At 46.6% G+C, this 10,280-nt stretch overlaps 2 protein-coding genes across 2 annotated transcripts in view; one reads left to right on the forward strand and one right to left on the reverse strand.

The window, feature by feature from the left end:
• Nucleotides 1-2,700, forward strand: part of LOC119308528 (DEAD-box ATP-dependent RNA helicase 35A-like) — a 4,004-nt gene extending 1,304 nt beyond the window's left edge. Inside the window, exons 2-3 of the mRNA XM_037584657.1 lie at nucleotides 113-936; nucleotides 1,818-2,700. Of these exons, the coding sequence (XP_037440554.1) occupies nucleotides 113-936; nucleotides 1,818-2,700 (1,707 nt within the window). The remainder of the gene's footprint in view (nucleotides 1-112; nucleotides 937-1,817) is intronic.
• The window catches only part of LOC119308527 (protein trichome birefringence-like 28), a 7,256-nt gene extending 2,136 nt beyond the window's left edge, over nucleotides 1-5,120 (reverse strand). Inside the window, exons 1-3 of the mRNA XM_037584656.1 lie at nucleotides 4,386-5,120; nucleotides 3,884-4,255; nucleotides 3,631-3,786 (exon numbers count right to left, since the gene is read on the reverse strand). Coding sequence (XP_037440553.1) covers nucleotides 3,631-3,786; nucleotides 3,884-4,255; nucleotides 4,386-4,858 — 1,001 coding nt within the window. The 5' untranslated portion in view covers nucleotides 4,859-5,120. The remainder of the gene's footprint in view (nucleotides 1-3,630; nucleotides 3,787-3,883; nucleotides 4,256-4,385) is intronic.
• Between the last annotated feature and the right edge of the window lie 5,160 nt (nucleotides 5,121-10,280).

A 10,280-nucleotide genomic window follows, 5' to 3' on the forward strand; every position in this document is an offset into this window, starting at 1 on the left:
TGCCGCCGCCGCCGCCAACTGCGATGACGAGGACAACTACGAGGAGTACATCCCCGTCGCCAAGCGCAGGGCCATGGAGGCTGATCGCTTCCGCCACCAGCGCCTTCCCAAGCCCGCCGTCCCCTCCCTCCCCCCGCCTCCGCCCCCACCGACCAACAACTCTGCCCCCGCCGCCAAGCCCAGCTTCCTCGTCACGTCCACACTGCACAAACGCACCGCCGCGGAGATCACCCCCACCGAGCGGTTGATACAGGAGGAGCAGAAGATTGCCGAGGAAGCCTCCTACCGCACGACCCTCAAGCCCGTGGGTGAGATCGCCAAGGACATCACCTACACCGAGCCGCTCCGCACCGGCTGGAAGCCGCCGCTGCGGCTCCGCCGCATGCCGTGCCGCAAGGCCGACGAGCTCCGCCGCAAGTGGCACATCCTCGTCGAGGGCGAGGAGGTCCCGCCGCCCGCCCGCGACTTCTGCGACCTCCGGTTCCCCGAGCCCATCTCCCGCATGCTCCAGGAGAAGGGTATCGTGCAGCCCACGCCCATCCAGGTGCAGGGGCTCCCCGTCGCGCTCTCCGGGCGCGACATGATCGGCATCGCCTTTACCGGCTCCGGGAAGACGCTGGTGTTCGTGCTGCCACTCATCATGGTGGCGCTGCAGGAGGAGATGCTGATGCCGATTGTACCTGGGGAGGGGCCCTTCGGGATGATCATCTGCCCATCACGGGAGCTGGCCAAGCAGACGTATGATGTTATCGATATGTTCCTCGCTCCCCTCAAGCAGGCTGGGTTCCCAGAAGTACGACCCTTGCTCTGCATTGGGGGTGTAGACATGAGGACGCAGCTCGACGTGGTGAAGAAGGGTGTGCATATTGTGGTCGCCACGCCTGGACGGCTCAAGGATCTTCTCGCCAAAAAGAAGATGAACCTTGACAATTGCAGGTATGTATTGGATATTGTGATCAATGTGGTGTTTTCATATCTTGACCATAGCCTTGTGTCAAGATGGATGGAGTAATATGAAAGCAACATCAGGATATGCTTCTAAAGAAGAAACCTGTTTTCTAATAAGCTCAAGAAAATACACTTGCTGTCTTTTTCTGATCTTCACGAAAAACGCAGGATACATTAGCGTGGGTGGGCCGGTGAGTGTATTTCTAATGGGTAAAACTTAAGAGCACGGTCATTGGCGTGTCTATAATTATCGAATGAATGTGATGCACACTTATACGTCAGAGTAGGGGTGACTTCCAGAAGATACGGCTGATGGGGAGGGATGTAGGAGGAATATGAGACCATGGCCTGGGTAGAAAATAATTCAGATTAGATTAAGACTTTGTTTTTCCTCTTGGTTAATGCCAAAGTTTACAATAGGCATTGTTATATTGCAGGCCCTCCTATGGAACACCAGCAAGATCCGAGATCAGTCTAAATGAAAAATTGCTACCATAGACTGGGTACAAAGATTTTAGATGAGATAACGACAATTTCAGTGTCCTTCGTTAATGCCAACGATTACAATAGGCATCGTTATATAGACAGAGCAATGTAGATGTAAACTTGTCTATGTATTAAACAACTAATCCCCATCATTGGGTAGTAATCAAACTCTGTAGGAAAATAGATAGATTGGCTTGGTAGAACCATTCTGATCCTAAATGCTGACCCACTGCTGCAGTACCAAGAGATATATATTAAATACCCCCCCCCCCTACCTAGGAGATAACCACTTCTTTTAAATGCAAGTAGAACCTCTCAGTGCCTTTAAAAAGCAGTGCATACAGTTTTCAAATTTCTTAATAGCGCTTTCTTGATTTGCACAGGTATGTAACATTAGATGAAGCTGACAGGCTTGTTGATCTTGGGTTTGAGGATGACATTCGGGAGGTTCTTAACCATTTCAAGGTAAAAGATAATTTCAAGGCACCAAGGCAAACCCTTCTTTTTTCTGCCACTATGCCGAAGAAGATTCAGAACTTCGCAATGAGCGCCCTCGTGAAGCCAGTTGTTGTCAATGTTGGAAGAGCTGGAGCAGCAAATCTTGATGTCATTCAAGAAGTTGAGTATGTCAAGGAAGATGCCAGAATTATATACCTCCTTGAGTGCCTTCAAAAGACTCCACCTCCAGCTCTTATATTTTGTGAAAACAAAGCTGATGTTGACTACATCCATGAGTATCTTCTTCTAAAGGGTGTTGAAGCAGTTGCAATCCATGGAGGAAAAGATCAGGAGGAAAGACAGAGTGCGATTGAGTTCTTCAAGAATGGAAAGAAGGATGTTTTGGTAGCTACTGATGTTGCCTCAAAGGGTCTTGATTTCCCTGATATCCAGCATGTCATTAACTATGATATGCCTGCCGAGATAGAGAACTACGTCCACAGGATTGGTCGAACTGGCCGATGTGGGAAAACTGGAATAGCAACTACATTCATCAACAAGAACCAGACAGAGACTACGCTTCTTGACCTGAAGCATCTGCTCAAGGAAGCGAAGCAAAGAATACCCCCAGTGCTCGCTGAGCTCGTTGACCCACTGGAGGATGCTAAGGCTATCGCAAAGGCGAGTGGTGTAAAGGGATGTGCGTCATGTGGTGGCCTTGGGCACCGTATTGCTGACTGTCCTAAGCTGGAGCACCAGAGGTCCGCGGCCATGGCTGGTTCCAGAAGAGATTACTACGGTGGTGGAGGTTACCGAGGAGAAATATGATTGCCTCATGTTACTGTGTGTAATGCTGTTTCAAGAGCTAAAATGCTGCAACGTAAGTTCATCCATGCTTGAGATACACCATACCTTACCTTACATGTGTAGACATCAGTAAACAATGAGATGACAATCCAGATACAGTAGGGAACTCCTTTTCTCTTTTCTGGAGGGTATTCACAAGTCAAAACCTAGTAATGCATGTTGCTTGTTGTGGTGCACAAGGTGCCACCCACTTCCATCACACCCTGTACCACACACCCATGTGAAACAGCCCGCCTTTTGTTGTTGTACCAAATGATGCTTTTTAATCTTCTATTTGGTAGCCGGGCCCACAAAGAAATTTGTAGGGATCTTTAAAGGCATACAATGGGCGTACCTTTCCCTTTATTTAATGGTTTCAGTTAGCATGTGAATCATACAACCCTCCAGAGGTACATCAAGACATTTCAAACTGAACTTTCAAATCCATCTGGTTCATTGCTAAGGTTTGGAAATTCTAGTAAATATTAAGTGCCGATACCAAGCGTATAACACCGTACGGAGGTTTCAAAGGTCCAGTGTGAAATTGACTTGCCAGTTGCCATGCTCACTATAAGAGCCAGAAATTAGGCCAGTTTTGTTCCTAGTGGGTCATGAGCAAACCTAACAGATGAGCTCCATTTGACCACATCTTCTGATGGACAATGACATTGTGACCTTCACACTAGAAAGAGGGTAGCTTGCTTCTCTAGAACGCGAATGGGACTTAACGAACATTTTTAATTATTAAGCTTAGGTTTGGTGTCCTATTGCACAGACAGTAGTCCAAAGCAATGGAGATGGTTGCATTGTCGTAAAATTGCTCTAGGACCTAAACAACTTATCGGGGACCTTAATGAACCACCATTACTCATATGGCAGGAAAAAATCATCAGAAATGCAACTTTTAATCACCTGATGTGAATAGGAGAAATTGTCATGAAGAAGACGGATGTCCGCGCCGGATCGATATTCTCATTCAGCCAGTCCGACCACGTTTTGAGCACCCGGCCATATGCCTCGATCCTCGGCACCTCGTCGTGCTCGGACCAAGACCTTGAATCTGGCCTCCTGCAGAAATTCAAACAGAAGAGCTACCTTTAGCATGCAATTCAAGCAGATACAATAGTGTGGTTAAAATGTTTACAGAGATGGTCGACGGACTGACCGAACTTTGATGTCGGCGGTGTTCATCCACCAGATGTAGGTGTCGAAGATGAGGTAGTCCACACCCCTCCAATACTGGGCGTGTCCCTCGATCCTCTCGGGCCGTATGATCCGGTGCTCGATGCTGTGGATATTTGGGTCGTCAGAGTTGGACTCGACAAGGAATGGCGCCCAGTAGAACTCGAGCGTGGCGCGGTACTCCTTGGCGTGGAAGATGGTGTTTGATCCCCGTTTGACCACCTTCTTCCTCCCCTTGCTCAAGATGGACTGCACCATGCACACCAGCGAGTAAAACTGGTTCCTGTTGAGCGAGTCCCCCACGAACATGAGCCGCTTCCCCCTCATCCTCTCCATGAACCTCCTGGCGTCGAACCTGATCGAATCCATCCACGATTCACCAACCAACCATCTAATTGATCAGCCATGAAATATCTGGAGGAGGTGTTTGTTGCAGATCTGACGAAGAGGGAAAATGAAACGAAGCCATGGAGAGTCAAGCATACGTGGGGAGGGAGCAGTTGTTGGGCTGCCATTGCCAGTACTGCCATAAATCGTCGTTGCGGCCGTTGGCGAGGCAGGTGAGCTGCTTGGTGAGGAAGTTGCACTCTTTCTCCCGGTAGAGGGGGAGGGATTCGTTGTCGAAGACCCAGCGGCCGTGGGCGAGGTCGCAGGTGGGCGGGGGCAGCTTGATGGGGGGAAGGCCGGAGACGTTGTAGATGTCGGCGTCCGGGTAGAGGTAGTCGTCGATGGAGAGCTCCGCGATGGTGCGCGCGTCCTCGCCGTACATGATGAGCGCGAGGAGGGTGATGGCGCAGGCGAGCGTGGCGACCGGGGACCGGCGGGCCGCGGCGAAGAGGGGCCGGCTGGTGGAGGCGAGGGAGTCCAGCCCCAGGGGGTGGCGCGGGCGCGGCTTGGTGGCCGCCGGGGTGGAGGGAGGCGGCGGGGCGGTGGAGGGCGAGTTGGATGCGGGCGGCATGGCGGCGGCTTGTGGTGTGACCGCCGCCGGCGACGCGCGGGGGCGCTGTGGCTGGTTCGTTGGTGGGTGGGTGTCGGCAGCGAGGAAGAGGGGATCTGGGGGTGGTGATGGTGGAGTGAGAACGGGGAGGTGCCCTGCCCAGCTCCGACGACTCCGGCAAGGAGGTGCTGGTGTCCTGATTTGTAGGGTGCTTGTCGGCGTCCGGCCGTGTGGCGTCGGTCGAGATCTATCCGCCGCCCCCCACCACCACCACACCACCACCTCTTCACGCTGACAGTAGAAAAACGGAAGAAGCGGCTTTCGTCAACTAGTCTAGCGTGTTCAGACTTTGGAAGATTCCAATTCATACACAAATTTACACAGCCCATTTCACGTGCCGAGAACAAAACGGACGAAACCTCATTTTCCCATCCATTTTTCGTGTATTGTCTCTTCTCTCTCTCTTTTTTTGTGAATAAGTGTATTATCTCTCTTTAGAGCATCTGCAGTGGGATCCCCACTTTGCCCCTATATGTCCGCACAGGCAGACAGAAGAAATAAGAAAAAAAAACATCCAACCGAACTCCTCAAATTATTCTCATATATGTCCATAATCCCTCGTATACGGTTCATATCCAGATGTTTTGGGCAGTCGCCCTGTAGGATTTGGCTCACCACGGATCACTATCTTTTTGTTTTTTCTTTATCTGTCCCTACCATTGGTATGCATGTGACCAGGTATATAGGGATGCAACTGATGGCATGGTTTATGCATGCACAAATAAGAGCTTGAAGCGAACACGTCCGCGTTCATATAGGGAAGGGGTGTCAAATTTTCACATTCCAGTTGCAGATGCTCTTATTTTGTTTTACCAAGTCATGCAAAAACGCCCTTTGTAAATGTTCTCTATCCAGAAACTCTGTAGCAAACCACTATATCATTCAATCATTGTTATTTTCTTTCCTATGCTTTTTAGTTCATGCAATTCAAAAGACACTAAGAAATGTCGTGAATAGCCATATCTTAATAGGGACGAAGCCTCCAAAACAAACTAGCGTACTAAACTTAAAGTCTGCACCACTAAGTAGAATAGAACCAAGTTTGACAATCAGGCCATTTTGTCATATTCTGTTTATTTTCAAATAGCAACAACTTGGTCGTGTCCTTCTCTTTGTAACATCTACAGTTGAATATTGTGTCATGAGAATAATTAGTTCTTCTCGAGAGTCTTGGGTGGCATCTACATAGTGAATTGTGGAAGTTAAGCCAATTCAACAGAAGGTCAATCAACAAGCCATGGTCAACAAGTTAAAAAAACAAATCCAAAGGAAGGTCAAATATGACAGCAGTCCATTGGAGAGCAGGATCCAAGTGGAGAAGTCCACTACAGTGGAGTGTTGAGAGGGTTTGGTCCACCATGAGGTATGACACCCCCCTCTCACAATCCACCATCAACTCATGAGCCAAATTTGACCAATATGGCCCCACCCCTACCTACTGTCACAAAAAAATTGGGCAAATTAGGCTTTCATTACAAGTAGTGGTCCAAAATGACCCACAGAAAATTGCACACCTCAGGAATATAACATGGCATACGAAAAATAAAAAATAGATACCACCCTGGTACATGAAGTGGTGAGTTGTCCCCGAGAAAAACGCCACACGAAGAATAACGTCTTCTGGGGATGCTACGCCACAGTCGAGGTAGCATACGCTCCCCAAATGTCGCTTCGCTTCCGCCAAGGAGGAGTCGCCATGGCCGAGCTCGCACACCGGCCGCCACCAACAAGTGAAGAGGAACACTAGAGAAAGGGCCTCCAGTTGATCTCACAACATGGGAGCTGGAGGTTGAGACTGAAGAACTGATGGATGATGTTGGTGCACATGCTTCGGCATTAAAAGAACGCCCCTGGCCGGGTTGACAACTCTAATCACTGGCTGAGCAATGCCTCTACCGAAATCTGATGGTTGTTGAACCCCCAGACTGCCTAGCGGACCTCTGTAGGATCAAGAAGATAGGTCTAGAGGGGGTGAATAGACTCTTAACCAACCAAAGGTGCGATTTTTAGTTTTCTTGAAGTTTAGGCAGATTTTGGCACTAGTTAAGATACAATCAATACTTTCTACACATGCATATTTAGAGATAGAGCAGCGGAAATAATACAACATGCAAGTGTACGGAAAGTAAAGGGGTAGAGATGGGAAGATCAAACACAATGAAGACACGATGATTTTTGGCGTGGTTTCGATAGGTGGTGCTATCGTACGTCCACGTTGATGGAGACTTCAACCCACGGAGGGCAACGGCTGTGCGATTCCATGGAGGGCTCCACCCACGAAGGGTCCACGAAGAAGCAACCTTGTCTATTCCATCGTGGCTTACGTCCATAAAAGACTAGCCCCACTCGGGATAGATCTTCATGAAGTAGGCGATCTCCTTGCCCTTACAAACTGCTTGGTTTAACTCCACATGATCTTGGAGGCTCCCAAGTGACACCTAACCAATTTAGGAGACACCACTCTCTAAAAGGTAATAGATAGTGTGTTGATGACGAACTCCTTGATCTTGAGCTTCATAGATAGTCCCCCTAACACTCAATCACTCTCTCACATATTTGGCTTATGTAGGAGAAGGATTGGAGTGGAAAGCAACTTGCGGAGGCTAGAAACCAAGGTTCAAATGGTTAGATTGGAATGCCTTGATCTCAACACATGAGTAGGTGGTTATCTCTCAGAAAATGGATGGTGGAAGTGTAGTTTTGTTCTAATGGCACTCTCTTGGAGAAAGTGGGGTGGAGGGGTATAAATAGTCTTCACGCAAAATCCAACCGTTACAACCTTTTGACTCAACTCAGTGACACCGAACCAAAAACCCAGTGAGACCGACATGTGTAAAAGATTTGAATGTTGGGCTTTTCGGCGGGACCGAACAAAGAATCTTGGACGAACCGATATGTGATGACCTAAGTGAGACTGCATTTCGGTAATTTCGCTCGGTTCAACTCGGTAATTCCGAAGTGAATCAATTTGGTTACAGAAACTTGGTCAGTGCAAATCGGTGAGACCGATCGTCATCTTGGTAAGACCGAAGTTCTAGGGTTTGGCTTTGGCACTGTCTAGGATCAACTCGGTGGGTCCGGGTGGGTGAGACCGAGTTGGGCTTTTAGGGTTTGGACAAATATGATATGGAGAAGGTGGTTGAGGGTTATTTGAGCAATGTCTTCAAGCACTTGAGCAATTGAGTCATGATCAAAACCTCATCCTTTTATAGTACTGGCTTTCCTATGGACTCATTGTGATCTTGGACCACTTAACCAAAACGTAGAGTCTTGAATCTTTGCCAATCCATGTCCTTAGAATTTTGAAGGGGTCCACAATCTCATGTTCTTGCCATGCCAATGTTGAATTTTTCAGAAACATACTAGATGAAAATATTAGTCAAACAATATGTATGTTGACATGAATTACCAAAACCACCAAGGGAGAAAATGTGCTTTCAATCTCCCCATTTTTGGTAACTGATGACAACACACATCGAAGCTTCAAATAAAGATGTAACAAGAAATGAATGTGAGCTTTGAGAAAAATATGTAACATGCATATGCTCCTCCTACAATTGTGCAGCCACATAAGTGGTAGATGCTTTTGGAATGAAGATGCACGATAGGAAGGGATTGAAATGCGTTACATGTATCTTGGCTATATGCATCAGAGCAAAGGAAAGAATGAAGTATCTTCATGTACATGATGCTTTCTTGCAAAAATATGTGCAACAAGCAAGAGATCATCATGCATATGGTGTGATGCATAAACTTAACTTGAGGCACTTGAGAAATTCCTTGAAGAAATAAGATTGAGAAAACAAGGTTAGATAACACAAGAAAATTTCTTTAAGGAGAAGAGGAACAAGGTCAACAAGAATGCCAAGATTGGGGTGACATGCATAGAATATAGTATCACTAGGTTAATACTTCCTTAAGTGCAAACATGTCCCCACAAGATCAAATAAAGATTTGTAATAGAAATTCCAAGGATTGTTCTCACCTAAAGTTGAGCTTCCTACCCCACTGAATCTTTAGAATTGATATAGGGAGCAGCTAGGGTGAGACAAAATCAGAGCACAAAAGGATCATGCAAAATGATCACCAAATATATGTTTCTCTCCTCTTAGAAACACATAGAATTCTCTCCTCTTGTAAAGTGCATCTCTCTCTTTGGAATAGTTTCCCTTTTTATAGATGGGAGTTTGCAGCTGAGTTTGATGTGCTTCTCTGATGAGCTCTAATGTGCTTCTCTCCCCCTCTGGCATCAATTTCCAAGAAGGGTTTATCTTCAAGGTTGTTGGTCAAATGGGCGTGATCCTTGAGAGGCACAACTAGCTGAGATTTAGCTTTAGATGCAGACAAAGGGTAAAGAATCATTGAGTGGAGCTGGAAAGATAAACAAGGAAATTTTGGCAAAAGGTTCTTTATGTAGCGAAGTCGGTGTCTCCGAGTAGTGTCAATGGTGAGTCCAAATAGGATAGGTCACAGAATGATCATATTGGTGTGTCTAGTCCGTCCTTTTTGGTTGTATTGACGAATAGGTATGCAATGTGTATTGCTTCTTGGTGATATTGGAGTGTTTCGGATAAGAGGTACCGAGTTCAAGGCAAAGAGAGAATTTTGTCAACTCAGCTCACTTGGCACTAAGGTCCCACTAAGATTTTCAATGAATTCGAATAAAATTTGCAATGAATTAACTAGAAACAAATCTAGCTAGGGAAAGAAAACAAAACAGAAAAGAAGAACATCTAGATGAAGTTTTTTTGAAAGGGGAAACACAATAACTAAACTCAAGAAGAAAAAAGTAATCTAAAGAGATACTAGAGAACTTCATCTAGAGGGGGGTCGGCGACTAGGTCGCCTATGTTAGAGTATATTGACTTAGGAGTCAAGTGAGAACACTTGATCATAAGTCATACTCATCGTTGAGCTCAAAATGGGGTTGCCATTTTTGGTTTAATCATTTCAATTTATTCACATCTTGTTGAATTACTTTGACTCATGGCCTCGAGTAAAGTTTCTCTAAGATGTGATGACTTACATTGGTTTATGGTGTTGATCTCCATCATGTAGTTGAACTTGTTGTGGATGCTCATGTAGTGTAGTGACCACGATCCGAATGGACCGAAGTCTCTGTGCATCAGTGTCATCCCTGGATCGGTAATGCTGACACGCACAGTACTCGAGGAATTATAACAGTGTTCAATCACACACTTATTACATTGAGTCCTCATAAAGAGTATGATTACACAAAAATATCATGGCTGAAGGCCATCTAAACTAAATAACCGCAGAAGCTTCGAAGGTAAATGGGTCCATCAACTCCAACGGCATAGTTGCGTGCAAAACAACGACCTATCACACCTTAATCATCGTTTGAGTAGTCTGCAACATGAGA

This window comes from Triticum dicoccoides, chromosome 5B (assembly GCF_002162155.2).
Source record: "Triticum dicoccoides isolate Atlit2015 ecotype Zavitan chromosome 5B, WEW_v2.0, whole genome shotgun sequence".
NCBI classification, from domain to species: Eukaryota; Viridiplantae; Streptophyta; class Magnoliopsida; order Poales; family Poaceae; genus Triticum; species Triticum dicoccoides.